Source organism: Pelobates fuscus, chromosome 6 (assembly GCF_036172605.1).
Source record: "Pelobates fuscus isolate aPelFus1 chromosome 6, aPelFus1.pri, whole genome shotgun sequence".
Lineage (NCBI taxonomy): Eukaryota > Metazoa > Chordata > Amphibia > Anura > Pelobatidae > Pelobates > Pelobates fuscus.
This window is the reverse complement of record NC_086322.1, coordinates 140219580-140243520: the sequence shown is the minus strand read 5'-3', so window position 1 is coordinate 140243520 and position 23941 is coordinate 140219580. Positions and strand designations below refer to the sequence as shown.

Genomic DNA, 23941 nt, shown 5'->3' with positions numbered 1-23941 from the left:
GTTTTTGTAGCTGTTACCTAGACTGCCCCTTTAATAATTTTACTTGTCACCATTAAGTAAATTAGCTGATGAACCATTTCACACTGCATCTTCCTGATGACTGGGAGTTCCAGAAAGTTATAATAATTACTGTGCGAACACAAAGAAGGCTGTGTTAAAGAAACTGGCGTGAGCCAATACATTGGAATTCAATAAACCATAGTGAGAAAATGGAGTGTTCATGAGTCAGTTACTATTCGTTCGTCTCTACTCCACTTCCATTTTTAAACCTGTGCTTGTTTGTTCCTGCCAGTAGGTAGCATTTCAATTATTCCTTTTTCCTATTTGTAGTTATTTTAGGTGCACACTTAATGGTATTCCACATACCCAAGCTCTGTTGAATAAAGCCAAGCTCCCACTAGGACTACTACTTCATCCTTTCAAAAGCAAACCGGTAAGCAAATCTCTTACACCATTTCTTTTTTTTTTTTATAATTCTTTATTTTGGTTGTGAAGGGAGTAAAACTCATGCTTGCAGTGCCACGTTATCAAAAGTGTACAATATCAAGGCATAAGGAACAGTTGCACATTTTTTTTTGTAAGTAGTAGTATAGCACCTATGAGTATTAGAGAATTCTAAAATAGTAAGGAGATCACTAGGCATAACATTGCAAACAAATCTCAACAAAATGCTAGGTCTACGGTGCTTGTCAGCTAATAAAAGGAACATATCGCGCTAGTAGGATAGAGCTGACTGTCATTGCACAATATGAGATTAGTGAAACAGGCTTATGCAGGGCAGTCCATGAATGGGTATTTATTCTTGGCTTAAAGCCTGGGCATATATCCTGATATTTTAGTTAACCGTTAATATACTTGTTTATGCAGGGTATGTCAAGGGCCAGTTGCATCATGTGCCGGCTTGCAAGGGTTAAAAAGTGAACCTGTAGAGGCTGAGGAAGAAGGTGTGCCTAACCCTCTGCTGCCCTTGTACGTAATCATAAGGTTAGCTACTACGTGTAGTCACCTGCTTTGTCCCAGTGGGACTGTGCGTCTTCATGGTGATACTTCGTTCTATGTCCCTGACAAAGGGGGAAACAGATGTGAGAGGCAACGTGTCTAAAATAAGGAGAAGCAGAGTAAAACAGTGGAGCACCCGGACAGCCACTAAAGGGACTTCTGGGTGGTTAGCCGACGTTTGGTCTCTTAATTCATGCTGGACGTCCTCATGTTATGCTTGAGGACATCCAGCGTCAACCAAAACCCCATAGGAAAGCATTATACAATGAATTCAGTGGGAGAAGTCTTAATGTGTTTTAGCTAACCCCGGCTGGGTGATGTCGGTGGTATAGTGCTGGGCACGATGATTCCTAGCGTGAAGATCTTCTCTAGTGGCTGATAGCAACTAAATGTGTTGTTCAAACAAATGTAAACGTTAACGTTTCTCTGAAAAAATAATGTTTTATGATGTCTGAAAAGAAAGGGACAACTGTACCCAAAAAACAACAACATTTTATTAAAATAAAGTAGTTTTGGTTCTAACAGTGACCCTTTAAGTATTCTGCTTCATATGGCAAAACCAACATTTCATTTACTCTCATCATATATGCGTGCTTTAGACTAATGAACTCCGTTCTGGAAAATAAGCACCTTTTTCTGTTTGTGTAACTGAATAGCTCAACTGGACGATCCCGATTTGAAGAGGGTTTAAAGTTGTAAAGCAGTTCCAATATGGTCACTTAATGCCGAAAAACAATCTTCAAGTTAGAGTAATGACTGAATTGACTAATTTGGTTAGATTAACTATTGATCCATTTACTATTGATCATATTTAAGTGTTTATCAGTTTAGACATATATATTCCTTTCCCTTCGTTTTTGTCTTGTCATGTTCTTTATTTATTTTCTTCTAGCACATGCCTGTGATATCTCCCGGTACCATTGTAAGATGCAGAACTTGTAGAACATACATAAATCCTTTCGTATCGTTTATTGACCAGCGGAGGTGGAAATGCAACCTTTGTTACAAAGTGAATGATGGTAGGTCTGGAAGCATCTATCAGCTTAAGACCTTTCTACTTCAATCAATAATGTATTATTTTTCATGTGTTGATTCAGCTACATAGGCTATACTGGAGACTGCAGAAATAATAAGTATTTTCTTTGTGACTGTTAAGTCCGTAATAATTCATGGGTTTGTTAATTCAGCAATTCTTCATGATGTGGTCGTGCCACAGTTGCTTGATTTGCCATACTTTATATCAATGGAATAATGTTGACAGTTTTATTGTTAAGAATATTTGTTCAATATCTTTGAGTGTTTTCTTGCAACAGTAACCTCCTTTTATAGAGGCAGTTATTGTAATTTTAGAATTTATGTAAATCTTCGTATCACTGTTTGTTCGTTTCATAACATTTTCAGATAATTCCATGCATGTTTATTTACAGTACCTGAAGAATTCATGTATAATCCAGTAACTCGATCCTATGGAGAGCCTCACAAAAGACCCGAAGTTCTGAATCCTTCAATAGAATTTATTGCTTCTTCTGACTATATGGTAACATAGCAAAAAATGCAGAACTTGTGGAATGAGACTGGACAGAATATTTTCAGTTTTATTTTATTATTATTATTAAAATGTCATATAAATATACTTATCTCAACATATGTACTTTATAGTTATATAATCTTTTTTTCTTTCCTTTTACTTTAAAATCCTCTTTTGTCTATGATTAATTTTCCCTGAGCATTAGCACACAAAATAAATCTGTAATATAGAGACTTGCCCAGCAATAAACATATTTTTTACAGGAACATTGTAGTGCTAGTTATACAAACATGCATTCCTAATGCTATAGTTTCCTAGTCTCTATTTAGATTCAGTTCCTCCCCCTTTTGCCATCCTGGTTCTAATCATAAATAATTAATGAAATATAAAGTAATCAAACAATTATTCCAACCTAGCAGTTCCTTTAGCTCATTTGCAATCACAACCTTATCTTAAACACACTGTAAGATTCTTCATGTGGTTTCTGTTAATACACATTTACATTGGTTGCAGTATTATCTGACTTTTTTTTTTTTAATTTTTGTAACTTTGTTGTTTTTTTGTTTTTTTGTTTTTTCTCTTCTCAAAGCTGCGGCCTCCTCCTCCAGCAGTATATCTCTTTATTCTAGATGTGTCCTACAATGCTGTAGAATCTGGATATTTAAAAATCTTTTCACAAGCTCTCCTGGATAATTTAGACAGGTATGCATGATCCTAGGCAGTCTGACATGTCACACATGTATATATATGTGTATGTGTGCGTAATCAGAAAAAATGCTTGCATGGTAATTGTGCCTCACAATAGTTCTATTACTTTCAATATTGCACTGCCCTGTGCGAGATTGATAGTTATGAACAGCCAATGTTTGTTTGGTCGGTCGGTCCTTAATTCAGCCAGAGACATGGGAGAGAGAAGCACACTGAGTAAGTTCCTTTCCAGCACATCATTATTGAGGCAGTTTCTGAATTAATAACAGTAGCTGCTGCCTGGTGGTGTCAGTCTCTCCCAATGTGATGAATGTCTCTATGGTTAGTGGTTTTGCAGTGCACAGTGTGGATCCAAACTGTCCAGTGGGTTTATAAATTGCATGGCATGATGTCACCAACCAAATTTATTGAAAAATTTTATATGTATTAACTAAAGTCTGTTCTACAACAATTTAAGCTGTGATTAGTGTGTTGGTCTTTAAGTGAGCTAGGTCAAGAGCGTAATCTAGGTCCCAACTAATGTTGATGATTATCTTGCTACTAGTTGCTCATTCCGAGAACTTCCATATTTACTGGAGCCTTCATTAGTGTGTATTCAATGTGTGTTATATTGTGTGTTACAGGTTGCGTGGAGATTCCAGAACAAGAATTGGATTTATTACATTTGATAGCAAAGTCCACTTTTACAATTTGCAGGAAGATCTGTCTCAGCCCCAAATGCTGATTGTTTCAGACTTAGATGGTGGGTTCTGAGAACATCATGACTAAGTTTTTCTGTTCTGAATGCATATATATTTATTGCAAGTCAGTGAACATAAATTGAAAGTCGTACATTTACATTCCTGCTTATTGTTTCTTTTTTTAAATTCTTCTATTCATCTTAGAATGCATTATGTGGTTTAGTTTGTTGCATAACTCTATAAACTCACAATTAAAGGTGTGTAAACTCTAGCAAACAAGTTTGGAAATTAATTGCATTTTCCATGTTTTTATTGTTGGAATACAAATGACGTGAAACACTCTCAGTAGGTCATGATGTTGGCTAAAAATGCACAAAATAGGCCATCCCAAAGCTGTAATTTTCACACCACTTTTAACACGCAATTGTCTATTTAACCACTAGAACTGTTGAGTGGGATCAGCTATAATGCTGATCCATGTGGAAATTCCCACCAATGAAAAGGTGTTTCATTTCTATTTGGGTGGGGGATTATTTTTTTAAGATTATTTTTTTTTTGTTTTAAAGATTTTATTTAAATTATATTTGTATGAGTAGAAATTTATAGAAATGTGTGTATCTTCTTTATTCTTTTTATCTATCTTTATTGCACAGTGTGGTTAACTTAGAATCTTTTCTCCTGCTCTTTTAATAGCATCCTGTGTGTGATTAAATTTTTATTAATAGATAAGGAGCAAAAACACTCTGTGCTTTTAGAGCTGATTTGAAAATGAAACAATTTTTTCCACGAAGGCCGAGTGAGTCTTAGTCAGGGGAGGTGTGGCTAGGGCTGCATAATAGAGTGGTTTAACTCCTAAATGGCAGAGAATTGATCAGTGAGATTGCAAGGGCATGATCTATAAACCAAAACCGCTTGCTGAAGACCAAGTTGTTTAGAGTATCCCTTTAAGAGGAGGATTTTGTGGAATATGACCTGCCTTGGATTGAGTACTGTCTGCAGATATAATAAGACAATCTATTTTGTTTCTTATTCGTATATCTTCTTATCTTAGCAGCTCCTTGGCACATAAGTTACAAAGCTAAGTACATTCTATTAAATACGTGAAACTTTTTGTTAGGTTTTTTTTTTTTTTTTCAGTCCACTTTGGGCTTTTTATAGTTTTAAAATTGAAAATATACTTGCCTGTCCACAATAGTACGAGAGATTGCTCATGAGGGAAAGATCCCATAACACACATTGTTTCTCAAACTCCATCAGTAGTTGAAGATTTGTTGTTTCTATTTATTTATTTTATTTTCACTTTCAGACATTTTTTTACCTACACCTGATGGACTACTTGTAAATCTGCATGAAAGCATAGAGGTATGTATACTTTAAATGTGTGGTAGTTATGTGGTGTGAAGAGAATCCTAGTAAAGGGTTTTCACAAAATGTACATGGGATTGATGTGATTTTGCTTTTTTGGGGATTAAATAACTTAAAAAAAAAAAAAAAAAAAACTCCTGTAAGCGCTGTCTTATATAAAATCAAATTATGTAATGTCTGCCAGTTATTTTAATGTGCAAATCATGTTTCAGATTCTGCATTACACGATGTGTCTATACAGCAGCAGTGAGGGGCTGTTTGTCCCTGCTCTCTGATTCTGATAGGACTCACATATCCACCTAATATGCACCTTTAATTTAGGCATGCTTTACTCTCTGATATTTTAAGTACAGTTGTGACTACCAACACCTTTAGGCAGCTGTGTCCTATATACTGCTGCAATATATACATACTGTTTACTGTTGATATGGATCATACTCCCATCAACAATATAACTTAATACCTATCCTCCCCTTATTGGTTAGATTAATTTTCAAGCAGGCAGAGGCTCTGTTCAGTGACAAGTTCCTCCTTCACCTGTTCTGTTTCCAGAGTGTGTGTGTGTCTTTGAATATTACATTCTATAACATCATTCTAGACTGTCAGAGATTGCTGTGCATGCATCTTGTGTTTAGATAGATTGGGCTGTAGGGAGGAGTATGTCACTGCACTGGATACTTTAACAGAACACGTCTGTCTGTCTATTAAATATATAGAAAATATCTTTTTTTTTAGTGTTCCCTATCCAATTTGTGCTGGAAGTCCAGGATATCTGGCTCTAGTACATAAGCATAATCCGTATATGAAGTTTTGCTTTTAATATAATCTGACCACTTTAAAAACATTTTATGTTGTATGTCACTGTTCCTAGTCCTTTTTTGGATTCAGCCCCCATTACGATTATAATTGTCATGAAACTTGTAATGCAGCACCAACACACTCTTTGCAATATCTGCTCCACGGATGCAGTGAAATCTTTCAAATTGATGATATCTAAGACAAAGTTTCTTGACAATTGCCTCTATTCATCAATTCAGTGTGTGGTAACACAAAAATTGAAGATGTTCGTAAATTGAAGTGCTTAAGAAGGAAGTGCCACTAGAGGCGTCTTCTTGGACAAACATAAATATCAATCATCTATGCATCAAAACCACTTACTTAAGATGCTGTGCATTTAGAGTATCACTTTAACACTATTCTATGCATTCCTGATACCTTGACAATATACCAAGTCTGGGAAGTGCAGCCGAATGTCTGCAAATGTATTTTTACATATGTTATTGGCTCTTAGAATACAAATATGTATTGTACCCTGTTAATAGGTGACATGCCCGGGCCCCCACCTGTAAGGAGGAAAACAGCAGTTTTACGTTATTTTTACTTTTTCCCCTTGAAACCCAGGTCTCTGTTTTGTCCTGCCTCTATGACTGAGATCAACATATGATCTCCACCACTTCACAGCTTTTCCAGAGGCAACATAGAATGTGACGGCAGATAAGAACCATTTGGCCCATCTAGTCTGCCCAAATGTCTTAATACTCTCAGTCCCTAGCCTTATATCTAGGATAGCCTTATGCCTATCCCACGCATGCCTAAACTTATGTTTAAGAGCACATTGGGCGACATGTGCTGTGCAAGGCAAAATACAGCGCAGCACCAATCAGAACCTCTCTGAGTTTCACTTGGCTATTTCAGCCAAAGCACCTCTAGTGGCTATCAGTGACCGCAATTACAGGCATTTAAAGCCTGAAATGTAAATGAGTTTTAAAAGACCACTTCTAACAAACCTGAACAGTGCTCAGATCACCTACAGCTTGAAGGAAAAGGCCTTATGCATATCTGAGTTTCTGCAAGGTACACTATGGAGGAAACTATCTACTCTTAATACTGGACACTATAATTGTATTGAATTTTAACCACTTGCATACTTTTAAACTATGTATCTCTAACCACCATTTCTTTGTCATTGTATCTTAACTGGGTGTGCTTGTTCTTTAATATATGTATGTGTGTGTGTGTGTGTGTATATACATGTGTGTATTTGTATGTATATATATATAGATATATATATATATATATATATAGAGAGAGAGATGTGTGTGTTTGCTCACACATACATGCATATATTCTGCAGTTTATCTTGTCCTGCATGCTACGGCTAGTTGCTCCCTGCCCTGCTCATCACTGGTTTATTAACTTAAATGTTATTTAACATTCTGCTTATCTCTAAAGACTTTCTCTGTTATTTTTGCTCCCCCCCCGCCTTATTTTATTGATACCCACCCAAATGTCTTGCTTGACCAATCCTCACCTCTTCTGTGCATCTCCATTCCATAGATTTTATTGCAGTCCTGTTTTGACCCTATCATCCCTGTCTTCCACAGTCAGAGTTTTAAAAGACCACTTCTAACAAACCTGAACAGTGCTCAGGGTCCCACCCACCCCTCCCCAACACCACCCCACCCCATGTTTCTTACTACATTTATAGATAGGATCCCTCACACAACTTTAGATAACTCCAAATAGCAGCTGCAAACACTACCAGTAATGAGCACAATCCACCTTCTTAACCCCTAACACTCAGTCCTCCTTCTTACTTCGGCTCATTCTCCTTTCCTCTAATTACCTACCCATCAGAGCAATGCTCTATACTCTCCTCCTCTCCTTCTCTCTTATCTCCCTCAGACTCAAAATATCTCATTCCACCCACCTCCCTCAACACACTCACATTTACATCAATCCCTCTTTGCTACACTCCCCCCTTCTCTCATCTCAAGCCCTGCACTCATTTCTCTATTCTCTCTCTCCTGCTCTAACCCAATCTCACCCTAGTCGCCGCCCATATAAAACCCATTCACACCTCCTGTCACTATCTCTCCTCCTACTTGTGGCAGCTGGTGACGTCTCTCCCAACCCAGGGCCCCACACCTCATCTGCTCACACCAAAATAAATAGAAACCATGCAAACCTCCTCCAAATACCCTGCAGTTTATCCAACTCTACCAAAATTCAGTGTGCACTCTGGAACGCTCGCTCCATTTGCACTAACATCAAATCTACAGCCATACATGACCTCATCATCTCTAACTCGCTCACAATATTGGCACTCACTGAGACCTGGCTGTCCCCATCCGATACCGCTACTCCTGCTTCTTTATGTTTCGGTGGTCTACAGTTCTCCCATACTCCTAGACTCGACTGTAAAGGAGGTGGTGTAGGCATCCTTCTCTCCCCTCAATGCACCTTTCAACCTATCCTCCCTGCCCCTGCCCTATCCTTTACTTCCTTTGAAGTTCACACTGTACGCCTTTTTAAGCCCACTCCTTTAAGAATTGCCATCATCTATCGCCCCCCCGGTCACCCTAAACTATTTATTGAACACTTTTCCTCCTGGTTACCCCATTTTCTTTCCTCTAGCACTCCCTCTCTCATACTTGGGGACTTCAATATCCCTATCAACAAGCTCAACTGCCCTGATGCCTCCCGTCTGCTCTCTGTAACCTCCTCCTTTGGACTCTCACAGATTTCCTCCTCCGCAACTCACACCGCAGGAAACACTCTTGACCTCATCTTCACCAATCTCTGTACCACCTCTGATCTCTCCACTGATCCATTTCCTTTGTCTGACCACCATCTGCTAACATTTAACATCTGCATACCTCATACCAAAATTTCAACACCATCAACTCTCCAACCTTGCAGAAACCTTAACTCCCTCGATCTCCAGCACTTCTCCACCACACTCCAAACACTCCTTTTACCCATCTCAAATCTCAACTGCCCTAACTCTGCAACCTCACTCTACAACTCCACTCTCTCCTCTCAACTTGACATCATGGCACCTCCTACAGTTAAACGCAGCAAGCGCCCCCAACTACAACCCTGGCACACTAAGCTGACCCGTTACCTCCAAAAATGTTCCAGAACTGCTGAACGCTGCTGGAGAAAGTCTCACTCTGCATCTGACTTTGTCCACTATAAATTTATGCTGCGCTCCTACAGCATGGCTCTTTCCTCTGCAAAAGTAAACTACTTCAAAACCCTCATAAGCACACTGTCCCATCAACCCAAACACCTGTTTCACACTTTTGATGCTCTTCTTTGCCCTGTGACTACCCCTCCTTCCACCACCTTGTCCGCCACAAACTTTGCATCTCATTTCACTGAGAAGATCTCTACAATCAGGAAAGAGATCTCTAATCTCTCTCCTTCCCCTATCATTATATCACCCAACCCCACTCCCCCTGCCATCCTATGCACATTTGCACCTGCTACAGCACAAGAGGTTTCTGCACTGCTCCTGTCCTCCCGCCCCACCACCTGCTCTCTCGATCCTATTCCCTCGCATCTCATCCGCACTTTGTCTCCCTTTCTTGCTCTTCCTCTCGCTAGCATTTTCAATCTCTCCCTTTCCTCTGGCACATTTCCCTCACTCTTCAAACATGCAACCGTAACCCCGATTCTGAAAAAGCCCAACCTTGATCCCAACTCCCCATCCAACTACCGCCCTATCTCGCTACTCCCATTTGCCTCCAAGATCCTCGAGAGAGTTGTGTACGCCAGATTGACAGACTTTCTCGAATCCAACTCTCTGCTTGACCCCCTTCAGTCTGGATTCCGCGCTGGTCACTCTGTCGAAACTGCTGTGACCAAAGTATCCAACGACTTAATTGCTGCTAAATCTCACGGCCAATACTCTATCCTAATCCTCCTTGATCTTTCTGCCGCATTTGACACTGTTGATCATCAACAGCTTCTTCACATTCTTCGTAACTTTGGTCTACGGGATACTGCTCTCTCCTGGTGCTCCTCCTACCTCTCCCAGCGCTCTTTCAGTGTTTCTTTCTCTGGTTCTGCCTCTTCTCACCAACCCCTCTCTGTCGGCGTCCCCCAAGGATCTGTCCTCGGCCCCCTATTGTTCTCCATCTATACTGCCTCCCTTGGTAAACTCATCAGCTCCTTTGGTTTCCAATATCATTTATATGCAGATGACACGCAAATCTACCTGTCCTCCCCTGATCTCTCTCCGCCCACCTTGACTCGTGTTTCTGACTACCTCTCTGCTATTTCCAACTGGATGGCTGCTCACTTCCTTAAACTCAACCTGTCCAAAACAGAACTTCTAGTTTTTCCTCCCTCAAGTGCTGCTACTCCTGTTGTCTCCATCCAAGTCAACGGCGCTACTATCACCTCTACCTCGCAGGCTCGCTGCCTAGGGGTTCTTTTCGATTCTGACCTCTCTTTTACTCCCCATGTCCAATCGATAGTCAAATCCTGTCGCTTCCAACTCAAGAACATAGCGCGCATCCGCCCATATCTAACGCCGGACGCGGCTAAGATATTGGTTCATGCTGTTGTTCTCTCTCGCCTCGACTACTGCAATCCCCTTCTGACCGGTCTTACATGTTCCCAGCTTGCACCGCTGCAATCTGTAATGAACGCGGCTGCGAGGCTTATTTTCCTGTCCGGTCGCACCTCCCACGCCTCCACGCTCTGTCAGTCCCTGCATTGGCTTCCAGTTAGATATAGGGCCCAATTCAAAATTCTGTCACTTGCTTACAAATCCCTACATAATGCTGCTCCAACATACCTATCCTCCCTCATACACAAGTATGTCCCGTCGAGACCCCTGCGCTCATCCCAAGACCTACGCCTATCCTCTACCCGGATCCCCACCTCTGACGCTCGCCTTCAAGACTTCTCTAGGGCTGCACCTATTCTGTGGAACTCCCTTCCCTCCTCAATCAGACTTTCACCCAGCCTCCACTCCTTCAAAAAAATCTTTGAAAACTCACTTCTTCGTTAAAGCGTATCAATTAAACTGTCAGCAGGCTTCTCATCCCCCACCCCATGACTCCTTTCCTGCAACTGTCAAAAATGACCTACCAAGCACTCAATAAACCCTTCTCTAACAAACTATTTAATTCCCCTACTTTAACCCGTTTGTGTCACTATACCCCACTCCCTCTAGCATGTAAGCTCATTGAGCAGGGCCCTCGACCCCCTCTGTTCCTGTACGTCCAGTGGTCTGATCTCAATTATGTGTCTGTTAGTCCACCCATTGTACAGCGCTACGGAATTTGTTGGCGCTATATAAATAATAAAATAATAATAATAATAATAAATGTTGCTTTCCTACAGAACAGCAGTGTTTCACATTGCAGGGTTAAAATGACAGGGACATTGCACCTATGGAGATGGAGTGGTCTTAGTGCCTGTAGTGTCCCTTTAATTCTTTTTGCAGTAATATGACTGTGCATTTGTTGCAAGTTAAAAGTAGAGAACTCTGTTAGGTGAAACATATAATTGAAAGTATTTAGGGAATTGTTATTACCAAAGATGTTTTCTGAGATGACCTTGGGGAGTTTGCTACGTAAAATAACATTGTAATGCTTTTTTTCTTCACAGCTCATTAAAGATCTATTAACTGCTTTGCCCAATATGTTTAACAACACCCGAGAAACACACAGTGCCCTGGGCCCTGCTCTTCAAGGAGCTTTTAAACTTATGTCTCCAATGGGTGGACGGATTTCAGTGTTTCAGACTCAGCTGCCATCTCTGGGTGCAGGGCTTCTACATTCTAGAGAGGATCCTAATCAGAGATCAAGCATCAAGGTATGTTTTCAACTCAAACATGCCCATTTTAATCCCCATATTGTTACCTTGCTGTTATTTTTTAAAGCAATTTTGTTGGGACAGCTGTTTCGTTGTTAATGCAACTCATCAGCATGAAGTTGGTTACTGGCTTGCTATTGATCCTTGGTGTTACTTGTGGAGCACAAAGTAATAGAGTAATAATGGAGAAAAAAGTGATTGAAAACTCCTTTCACCTGAAGTCAGTGGATAGTAAATATTTTGTTAAACACGTATCTGTCCAGGAGTGGCCATGTATGCAAATGTGAGATTTAGGTGGGAAAGAAAAGTCTTATGGCTTATGATCTGTTTTTACCAATGACTGACATCAGGTGATAGGGGTTTTCAGTCACTTTTTTCCACCATAACTCTATTGCTTTGTGTTATATATCTGATTCTAAATGTAGTTAATATATTATTTGTATATATAAATATTTTACTAGTTAGGTATTTGGGAACCTGCTTGACAATCTCATAAGACTTTACAGAACACAATTATGAGTGTTTAAGAGAAGTAAAACGTTTAATAAGGATGATATAATCAGTGAAAAATGCATATAATTTTGTGTGAAAAATACAAAACAAAAACAAATATTAACACTAACTTTGGCCAGGGTTTGTGACTAAGTGGCTACTAAAAAAAAAGATTGGACATAACCCATTTTGAATGGGTTTTGTAAATGGTAGCTATAATAGGGTTATTTTTTCATTCCTGGGCTACCATACAGTCTCAAAGTGAACATAGGCCCAGCAAACCAATCTGGCAAATTTCAATGTATAAAAACTGAAATTGGCAAGTGTTTGACACGCTGCATAATGTTCTCTAAACCATAAAACTGAAGGTTCATTATTTACACAAACAAAAACTGCTAAACCATTTTAAAGTGTTGACAACTCATTTAGACATCATGTGTATTATTTTAAGCTCTAGTGATAAGCCTACTTCTCTAAATGCTCTATACTACTAGCAACAAGCCAAACAAAATGTTGGCAGTTCTGATGATCAAATTATGTTTCTGTTGAACTGTTGGCAAAGAAATGACAAAAGAGGAAAGTGCAGCTATAACAGCACACAGTTGGTGCTTTAACAGGATAATCCACTCATATTTACTACTTTGCATGTACGGCGTCATTGTCAATCCTTTCCTCATAGTGAAAATATTGCCCAGCTATAAGCCCACCCTGTTACAAAGGGGAATATTCCTTAGAGGAGCTGATGCCATGGCCACATCATTAGCTCCAGTTAAGAGAAATAGATTTTAGCTGTAAGCAATTAATTACTGTCCACTTGGGGTGTGCATTAATATGCATTTCTTAACCAGGTGCTAGGCAACATACCCCATGAACTAGATTATGAGAAATCTAATCAGCACTAACAATTGGATGGTTTAGAATTGGCTAACAGGTGTCTGATATTTTCTGATTTGAGCAGGGCTCAATACGGGTAACTGCAACATAATTTATTTATTTTTTACAATCTTGTTGGTACCACAAGTTTTTGTTGTAAATCAGAAAATTTGAAAATAATGTACACACAGTAAACCTGTAAGGGCATTTAAGTGTGGCACTTGTAAAATTCAAACAATAGAAAACAAAATTATATGAGCGCATTTCTAATTCAAAGTATTAAAGAGTGTTATCGAGGGGGGCGGGGCCTGACTTCCAAGCAGACCAGACGTGTGCTGAGCTAGCTCCAGCATTTGGTACCTATAAAACGAGTTAATAGTCGGTGGGCTTGCTGATTTTGCCTCAGGAGTTTAATTCCTACACAGAGGGCTCCACAGAGAATCTGGGGATACCACATTTGGGTCTCTTTTCAAACGGACTGTGGAGCTAGCTTATTGCGGCCTACAGGCAGCGGGGTGAGGGAGAGGCGGACGCTCTCCTGACTCTCTAACTGGCTGTGCAAATTTAGCATGCCTGCTACTCCCCTTCCCCACCCCCCCACCCTTTTGAACCTGTGGGGGTTACCATGGTTCCGGCGGCCCATATACCACTCACCATCCCGTCGGGCCAACAAGGCTCCCAAGATGGCAGAGACCAGTGTTGGAAATATGAAGCTGTCAAACATGACTGCCTCACTGTCTGCACTCAAACTCCTCTTCCTAAAATTTCTAGCCCACATAGCAAAGAGAAAGAGAAAGCGAAGATTGCGATCTCTCTTGCATGGGTACGGTGAACAGACGAGAACTCCTACTCCTATACCACAGAGTGTCCCCGCAATACCAAACAAAATATCCCTGCGTACTCGACCAGTGTGCAAACATCTAGCCCTTACCAGGAGACGACATCGTTATCTGCTCTGGTAGCTACCACTAGTACAAGAGTGCTTGGGGCTGTGTTGGGAGTTGGCACCAGGGAGCCAGGGAAAGGCCTCCCACTGTGCCCTCCAAAATGGCAGTGGAGATCGGGAGACCCCGAGCAAGCTTTGGGCAAGGCTGCAGCTTATGCTACACGGCGGTGAAAATCACTCGGAACACAAGGATTCTCTCCTGGGAGCCCAGCAGTTAGCTCGCAAATCAGGAGTCGGTTGGGAATGCTTGTCGCACACAGAGACCAGCAGCGGCTGCAAGCCAGATTATCTACAGGGTGGTGGACTCCTGTACATTATTTACTTCCTGTCTACTACTGGTGTTATGGTTTACTCTTTATTTAATTGCTTATGTATAATATGCGTGTGCAAATTTCCTTTACCCAGTCCTAGCTCCCTCCCCCCCCCCCCCCCCCTGGACCTGGGGAGGTCATCCCGGTCTATAAGGGCATCAAGCAAAGTGTCGGTCTGGGCCTCAACACCCGCCCTGGCAAGGAAGCTCCAGCGGGTGATAATTCACAAAATGGCCGCTGTGCGCCAGCTATGTGAGCGAACAGCCGGAATGAACGAGCTGACTGAAGGGGAAATCACCAAGCACCATCAGACCACCATGACAGCCTATCCCAGGCTTATACTGGCAGGCTATGATGGCAAGATCAAGGTACAGGCTGTGGGCAAACAATAAGGGGAAAAGAGGCATACACAAAACGGGACCCTACTGAACTGCCCTTATACAGCAGACCCTCAAGGGTCACCAGACCCTACAGCTGCCAACCCCGACAAAACATGCCAGAGCGACCGAACAACAAACCACCCACCCTGCATCCAGTTAGAAAGGACCCACCCTACCAGACCGGACCTACGACACCATAACCACCGCCATACGCCAAGGCACAGCGCAGGACGACTAAACTGCAGCCCCAGGGCACAAGCAGCACCTACCAAGCGATGGCACAGCGGCGAGAGCCACAGGAGAGCTACCTGCTGACCAACCTTGGAGCCGACGCAGGCACAGTCGACCACACAAATCCTGCTCAATCTGGCGGACTCATGTAACTAAGCCGAAACCCAGAGACAATGATCTAAGATTGGGTTCTGTTCACTCGTGCACTGTACCTGTCATGTTAAACATATATTAACAGAATATCAGAAACTCCTTGATAAGCGACACTAATGTGTATAGATTATATATATATATATACAAAAAAGGGATAATCGTTTGATATATATATATATATATATATATATATATATATATATATATGAGCATAGCTAATCTAGCACCATAAAGCGATAGTTATCTTACGACATATGTTCATGTTTTTAGCCTGTTATAACTAATGATATGCAATTACACTAATTGGATTGCCAATGACATGGATATTGCACCATTCTAGCAACACTATTGTGTATAAGCTTTATATATACAAGCATAGCTAATCTAGCACCGCGAAGGGGTGGATATTTTACGTCATATGTTCATGTTTCTAGCATGTTACTACTAATGATACGCAATTACATTACTCGGATTGCTTATAGCATGGTTACAGCACCGTTCTAACTTACTTATACTTACTTATATGTGTTTAAATCCAAATGTTTAAGCCTGATTACAAAAAAAAAAAAAGTGCCTGTCATTCATGTGCCCCGCATGTCTAGCGTGGGAAAAGCCAGAGGACTGCTTTTGGGGCACCTCTCGCCAGCCTGTACTATTTACATGCACAGCAAAAATAAAGAATTAAAAAAAATAAAAATAAAGAATTATATATATTAAAAAAAAAATGTTATCGATCTTCTGATATGTTACTTCAGAGAAAATGCGCAAAAGGACTAGTATGGAAACTTGCCGATTCCTGGTAGCCCTTCTACACCCAACAGAGTAACTCACTATACAGAAAGTCCTACAGTGGACCCTGCAGCAGCAGTGCATCTTCCACAGTCCGGGACTTGAGCAACGCTTTTACTCCTGGCACTACAACTCTTTGCTGTACCGGGAGAGGCGCAGGCGGCGACTGGGGGCCTTTCAAGCGTTCTTTTGGATTTTCGAGGGCCTGACAGAACATGGACTGCATCCCCACTCGGTACCGCCAGATTGCAGAGACTGAAATCCTGCAGTTGTCCACGGCAAACCTAGGATTCTTTCTGGAGCGGGCCATAATAGCCAATTTCACAGCATTGTCCTGGGTGACTGCTTTGTCTCTGGTTGCATCCACAGCAGCAGTTGGCGCCTTCCTGATCCTGAATGCTGACACGATGGGCGACAATCCTTCTCCTTCTTTCACCTCCATTGCTTGTGTCACTTTATAGACAATGTCTAGCAAAGCCTGTTGGCCAACTATTTCTGGCGCTCCGCTGATTCATACATTATTTTTTTTCCTGCTGATTTCGCTCCTCTTGTGATGCCTCTGTACGTGAATGGAGGTGATCCACTGGATGAGGGATTCCACTGCTCACGCTTTCCTTCTCTGGACTTGACGACCCCAATTATGCCGTAACCCACCGATCTCTTTCTGCACTCCCGTGAGGCCTGCTTTTTAAATCTCTCACAGGTCCAGGAGGAGTTTTTAATGTCCACTTAAGTAGATGGAGACATGTCTGTGTCAGTCCTCAGATACACATTACCAGTAGCTTGCGATGTCGGTAGTCTCTCGTCATCCTGGAAATAATCAATCGCTTGAGCCATGCTGCCCCCTAGGCACCATTATGAGTCGGGCCTGCGGCGGTGGCCTCTAAAAGGATATCACGGACATTGCTGCTTTCTGAACGAGCAAATTTGTGGTGTTTTCACCCCATCTCTCTTTCGGAGGCTGCCAAAGTTTCTGTAGCTGGTCGGTATTCTTTTAATTTCGTGGCATAAAGGTCTTTCTTTAGTAAATAGAAGCCCGAGCATCTTACTTGTACGTCTGCTCAGCTAGCCACACCAACATGATTTTTTTTTTTTTTATTTTAGAAAATAAATTGGGTTAAATCCCAGTTTTGAGAATACCTTTCAATATACGCAGTAGTTTTTTTTTTTTTTTTAAATCTAATCTGAAATACTGTAGGTAGCTATCTAGTTGCTAGCTCTATGACTTGTACAGACATACATTGAGCCTATTTTGTATTGAAGCAAAATGTCTTAACATTGTTTGTCGCACATCAAACTGACATAATCTACATAGGTGGCCAATAACTGAAATGGTAGCTTTGTATTGTTTAAATACCAAATTGGCACTGCTATTCACAATATGAAAACATCTGCAAACAAAAAGGATGCACAACAAATTAAAGGGACCCTACAAGTTAAATTATTGCAGTTTTTTTAGGAACACTCCCCTAATAGCTGTCAGGCTTCCGCAACTATAATACCTCTGTTATAGCTCAAATGACTGTCATTGATAGCATTTTATTGGCGCAGCGTTTTGCACTTGCCTCCCAGTGATTCCTTAGAAGCTGAGGTTTGGTTGACTATCATTGAGACTGTGGATCACAGATGGAGTGCCAGCATGGAGACCAATTTACCTCCTGGTGTAAGGCAAGTACAACTTTTAAACCTCTGCCAGGTGGGGTTGGATACCTATATAGTTAGGGGAACACTATAGAGTTAGGAATACATGCTTGCATTACCAACGCAATAGTGTTACTTTGAGTATATTATATTGTAAGAAATATTAATTGTTTACAAATGATCTAAAGTACTTGTCTGCAGTTTACATTTGTATTATTACATGTGTAATATTCACAATTTCTGTTTTGCACAATGTTTTTCTGATTAGCCTATTCATTTTGTTTTACAGGGAGTGCAGCATTTGGGTCCTGCTACAGACTTTTACAAGAAACTGGCTCTAGATTGCTCTGGACAGCAGACTGCAGTTGATTTGTTTCTTTTAAGTTCTCAATATTCTGATCTCGCCTCGCTAGGTATGTAGAAATCAGTCTCCGTTTCCCATATTTAGACCTATAACATTAACTAAAATAAATCAGACTATATATTTCAAGATAAGTAATTAGAAGTAATTTCCTATTGTTTGAATTATTCAATGTGCTTTTTTCGCTCAAGGACTTTTTCAATTCAAAGCATATATCTGAGGAGCTCTTTACATCAGTGATCACAAATGTAGTCAATTAAAAAAAATGAATGTTAAAGAGAAAATGTACACTTTAGTTTTTTTTTACTTTTCCCATTATCTTTCATCAGTATAAACCTTTGGTGATGTAATGTGTGTATGTGTGTGTATGTGTGTGTATATGTATATATTTATACTTAAATGAACACTACAGCAGGGCTTAACAAATTTGCTTTGAATCTAGGAGCCAGGTAAAAAAGTTAGGTGCCAGATTTTTTTAAACTTACAAAGCTTTATATCACCATATGATATAGTGCAAGGAATCCAGGAGATGTACAATAGATTCAAAGTATAGAATAAAATATATATTTTTTTAGATACAATAATATGTTGCCTAGATACAAAATATACGGTATGTGTATCTTAATCCCTGGTTGGAAGAAACAACACAGGGTAAATTATACTTATACCAAATAATATACTTTTATAAGGAAAAAAAGATTAAAATAATGTCCATTTGTAATAAAGCATACCAGTATGTGGAACTGGTTTCTCAAAAGTAATATAGGCAATGTATCGCCAGAACCACTAATAAGAGAAAACTGGAAATATAAATAAAAACCAGTTTATTACAAGTTAAAAATAAAGATAAAAATCAATGCACAAAAATATAGCCAGTCTATTACAGGTCAAAAGAGCAAGAAAACCTTAACTTCCACCCGTGATAGATGAGGATACTGTTAGTGAATTTGTTCATTGGATCCTGACCGCCGCTGAGGACGGCGTGCGTTTCAAGGTGCGTTCCACTACGGACCTCACTCCGAGGTATCGGCACTTTGGTAGGTCTGGAATCCGAAAATGGATGGCGGTTTCTTTCGACTGGACCTTGGCTGGCAGTGGATGTGCTTCTTGTACAACCACTGTACAAGAAGCACAACCACTACAAGATTACTCACAGTGATTACTCACAGGACCAGTCGAGGGGAGTCCAGCACGGCGTGGGGAAAAAAAGGTGAGTGAAAATACCATTCCCAATGTAAAACGGAAGGGGTCTGGTCACCTAAACACACACGTGTCCATGACAGGCGCGCACTGGTTCCAGGACAGACACTCACACTGACCGACACATTCCCACATTATTGCTTGTTTTTTTTTTTTTTTAAATTCTTTATTTTTGGTGCAAAAATACTTTACAAGCATACCCGTGTAGCCACGACAGCAGACACAGGCAGGTTAATGCAGACATGTTCATGGCATGATACATTTGCACATTTTTGTGAAATTGGAATATAACAAGGTATTTATATATTGCTTACATAAAATAGCGTGCTAAAGTATTTGAGCCTATGAATAGGTAAACATAAGATTGGTATTCCGCTTAGACCATTTGGTATGATGCTAACATGCTCTGGACCCGAGCTAACCTCCGTGATTTAACTAACGAGCGATACATTCAATATATTTTACATGTTATTCAAGAATACATTTGTGATAGTCTGATCGAGTGATCTACGAGAGAGACCCCCTGGGATCCCCTACATAGGCTTACAAAGACATAAAACAAACTAAAAAGAGTATTTATTGCTTGTTTTAATACCTGTGGGGTCCAGTGGGAGACCGGCTGGGGGATCGTGCAGGCTGGCGACCGGCTGGGGGATCATGCAGGCTTGCGACCGGCTGGGGGATCGTGCAGGCTTGCGACCGGCTGGGGGATCGTGCAGGCTTGCGACCGGCTGGGGGATCGTGCAGGCGGGCGACCGACTGGGGGATCGTGCAGGTGGGGGATCATGCAGGCGGGACACCGGCTGGGGGGTTGTGGAGGCGGACGGCCAGCTGCGTGTATTGTTGCCAGCGGCAAGGGAGCTGTGTTGTCCCTGCTCTGCTTCCCCGTGTGCTGCTTAATGAGACTGGAGCCGGAATACGACGTCATATTCTGTCTCCGATCTCATTAAGCGGCCGCGGGGAAGCAGAGCAGGGACATCACAGCTCCCTCGCCACCCTCCTACTATTCGCGCAGTTAGTGGCCTGTCTCCACGACCACCCACCATGCCTCCGTCCTGCATAATATCCCAGCTTGACCCTGGCCGCCCCCTCGCGCCTGCCCCTGGCCGCCCCCTCGCGCCTGCCCCTGGCCGCCCCCCCGCGCCTGCCCCTGGCCGCCCCCCCCGCGCCTGCCCCATGGCCGCCCCCCCGCGCCTGCCCCATGGCCGCCCCCCCGCGCCTGCCCCTGGCCGCCCCCCCCGCGCCTGCCCCATGCCGCCCCCCCCCGCGCCTGCCCCTGGCCGCCCCCCCCCCCCCCGCGCCTGCCCCTGGCCGTCCTCCCGCCTGCCTCTGAGGTAAGGAGCTTGCATATCCTAGGCGCTATGGCAACCTGTCGTTGAGCCCTGCGCTATAGTGTCAGGAATGCAACATATATTCCTTATATTATAATGCTGGAAACATGTTTTTTGTCACCTTTTCTCCCACACTGCAGCTGGCCATGTCTCCATGGCTGAGATGATCAAGTTTTATATCATCAGCCAATCCAATGCTTTCTGATAGGAAAGCACAGGGAGGCTGTTGCACATGCACAGCACTGTGCCAATCAGCCTCTCCTCATAGAGCTGCATTGAACCAATGCATCTCTATGAGGAACGTTCAGTGCCCCCATGCAAAACCTTGAGACACTGAATGCCAGTGCTACACACTGCATCACTAGGAATCACCTCTAGTGGCCATCTGGGTGACTGCCATTAAAGGTGTTACTAGCTGACAATGTAAATGCTGCATTTTCTCTGAAAAGGCTGTGTGTACAGTACTAAGGCTGCAGGGACATGTTGAAGACACCATGCTATCTGTATCACTATATCTATGCTTTAGTGAGATCTTATTTTGATATATTTAATGTTATATCAGCATTTTTTTGCTTAGCATTATTGTTTTGTGTCAAAATAATTTTATGTTGCATTGTTTATCAAGTATAAAATTATTTTGATTTGTGTTCCTGAATTAATGTACCTTTATTTTCACAGCGTGTATGTCAAAGTACAGTGCAGGGTCTGTATATTATTATCCATCATTCCATGCAACTCACAATCCAGCTCAGGCAGATAAATTAAAGCAAGACCTCAATCGTTATCTCACCAGAAAAGTTGGATTTGAAGCAGTAATGCGAATACGTTGCACTAAAGGTATGGAATATTTACGTGTTTACCCTTTGCATTTATGTTGTATGACTCTCGAATATCTCATCCAAACCTATCTTTATTTTCTCAGCAAGTATGAAAGTCGAGTTGGGTGTAAAATTGGTCTAAAGTTCTAAGAGTGAGAGTGGTTCAAATACTGCTATTGGCAAAACTACTCTTTAATTTTAGTACACAACACTATATTTTTTTAAATGTTGCCTCAATTAGTGAATTTGTTTGAAACTAGCAATATTATCCAAACCTTGGTTTGAATTGACCTCCTATGAAATTGATTTTGAATCTGCTGCTTTACATGTATATATAATATTCATTTTTTATTAAATCTCACACAACTATTTCACCTCTTAACATTTATATTTGAATATTTAAAGGAACACTAGTGTCAGGAATTCAAACATTCCTTACACAGTAGTGTTAAACAAACTATTTAGCACACCAGCCATCCTCATATCTCTTTAAAAAGGTTTTAAATTTACCTTTTCTCCTACACTGCTCCAGTAGCGTGGCGGCTGGTCCCATCTTCATGGCTGAGATCATCATCCCATAGGAAAGCATTTGGTGTCTATTGCAGTGTTTCCCAACCCAGTCCTCAAGGCACACCTACCAGTCCAGGATTTAAGGATTACCCAGTTTTGTCTAAGGTGTTTTTTCTTTTTTTTTTTCTAAAAACACCTTAGACAAAACTGGGTAATCCTTAAATCCTGGACTGGTAGGTGTGCCTTGAGGACCTTGCCTTGGGTTGGGAAACACTGGTCTATTGCACATGCACTTCCAAACGCAACAATGTGTCACTTGGTATCTCCTCATAGAGATGCATTGAGCATGGTGACACTGAATGCCAGTACTGCACAGTGTAGCACTGTGGTAGGAAACCCCTCTAGTGGCCATCTGAGTGACTGCTACCATAGGGTTTACTAGGCAGCAATGTAAAACTGCCTTTTCTCTGAAAAGGCAGTTTTTACATTAATATGCCTGCAAGGACAGACTTTATAGACACTAAAATCACTACATTAAGTTGTATTGGTTCTGTTGAAAAGTGTCAGTTTAAGCTGCATTTTCTTTATAAAATGCAACATGAACGGACAACAGTGTTACTTGTATTGTGGGGAAATTATTCCATTGTGGGGTTCCGGAGAAATCATAATGAACCAGAAGACTGACAGTCTGCTGACTCATATCTCCAGAATGCAAAGATATATTAGGTTAGGATTATTGTCCATGTGAAATTAGCTTAGTGCGTAATGAGTTACGGTCGTGTATGGTTCGAATCTGTCATTAAAGAGTTTTCATGAATCTGATAAGGTGCACTTCAAGCAGGGAAGCCAACATAGGTAGTATAATGCAGCACGTTTGTGTGCGTTTTTGCCCCAGGCAGGGGCCTGTAGATTACTGATGATGTCATCTACAAGATTTTCTTATTCACCGTAGTGCAATGGTCTAACCATTTAGCTTACAGTCCATTACATTGTGCACTGTATTTAAGACGTCTGTATGTGCCATATTCCTGCCCCTCACTGCTGGCCTACATGTTCCACAAAGACCGTATCGGAGTAGCACATCTGAAATCAGTTGTTGGTTTTCATTGCAACACAAATGCAAGGATGCCTTACACACAAACACATTCAATATTTTTTTTAAGTAATGTCTTTATTCTTTTTTGTGTTTTGTATTACATTTTCAGGTCTCTCCATACACACTTTTCACGGGAATTTTTTTGTGCGTTCCACGGACCTATTGTCTCTCGCAAATGTTAATGAAGATTCTGGTTTTGCAGTACAGATGTCTGTTGAAGAAAATCTGACTGACACATCTCTGGCATGCTTTCAGGTTGCACTTCTTTACACTTCTAGCAAAGGTAAGTTCATCCGCATACACTGCTTAAGTTTATGATTAACAGATTTTAACAAATTAAATTTGAATGGCAAAACTGACGATAAAAAAAAAAAACATTATGTGGAAAAACTCTTAATCTTCGTCACAGTGTTTGATATTTTAATCTAATTAGCAAAAAATCTGAGTTTAGTGTATTCATGTGTGTTTTTAGGGTGTTTTTTTTGCACAGGGCTAGTTGCTGCAATAGCTATAATCAGTTACCTTAAAGCGGCACTGTCATGCCGAACTTACCTTTCCTCAATCTCTTCCTCTTCTCCCCCTCTCTCGGGATCTGTTATTCCTTTCTTCCTGTCTTCTTTAGTTTTCTTTAAAATCATAAGACAAAGTAGGGACTCTGTCTTATGGAGGATTCCTCCGCTTGACCAGCTCTGACCAGCGGAGGAGCAAAGTGTGCTTCATTTCCGCTGGTCAGAGCAATTTTCCCCATGATCCCTAGCTTTCCTCCCAGTTCCCACAATGCTTCCTGTCAGTATTGCCGAACGTCCTGTCACTTAGACAGAACGCCGGCAAAACTGCCGAATTGCATCCTAACAGAATGAGCACTGTTTCTCCATTGGTGTTAGGATGCAATTCGGTACTTTGTTCGGATCGGA

General features: G+C 41.3%; 1 protein-coding gene across 4 annotated transcripts in view; it reads left to right on the top strand.

Moving 5' to 3' along the window:
* SEC24B (SEC24 homolog B, COPII coat complex component) overlaps positions 1-23941 on the top strand; it is an 83310-nt gene that overhangs the window by 26241 nt on the left and 33128 nt on the right. For all 4 annotated transcript variants that reach the window (XM_063458361.1, XM_063458363.1, XM_063458362.1 and 1 more), the window contains 10 exons: positions 331-433; positions 1892-2018; positions 2427-2536; positions 3117-3229; positions 3859-3977; positions 5222-5277; positions 11689-11895; positions 18001-18124; positions 21282-21440; positions 23137-23310. In XM_063458361.1, coding sequence (XP_063314431.1) covers positions 331-433; positions 1892-2018; positions 2427-2536; positions 3117-3229; positions 3859-3977; positions 5222-5277; positions 11689-11895; positions 18001-18124; positions 21282-21440; positions 23137-23310 — 1292 coding nt within the window. The remainder of the gene's footprint in view (positions 1-330; positions 434-1891; positions 2019-2426; positions 2537-3116; positions 3230-3858; positions 3978-5221; positions 5278-11688; positions 11896-18000; positions 18125-21281; positions 21441-23136; positions 23311-23941) is intronic.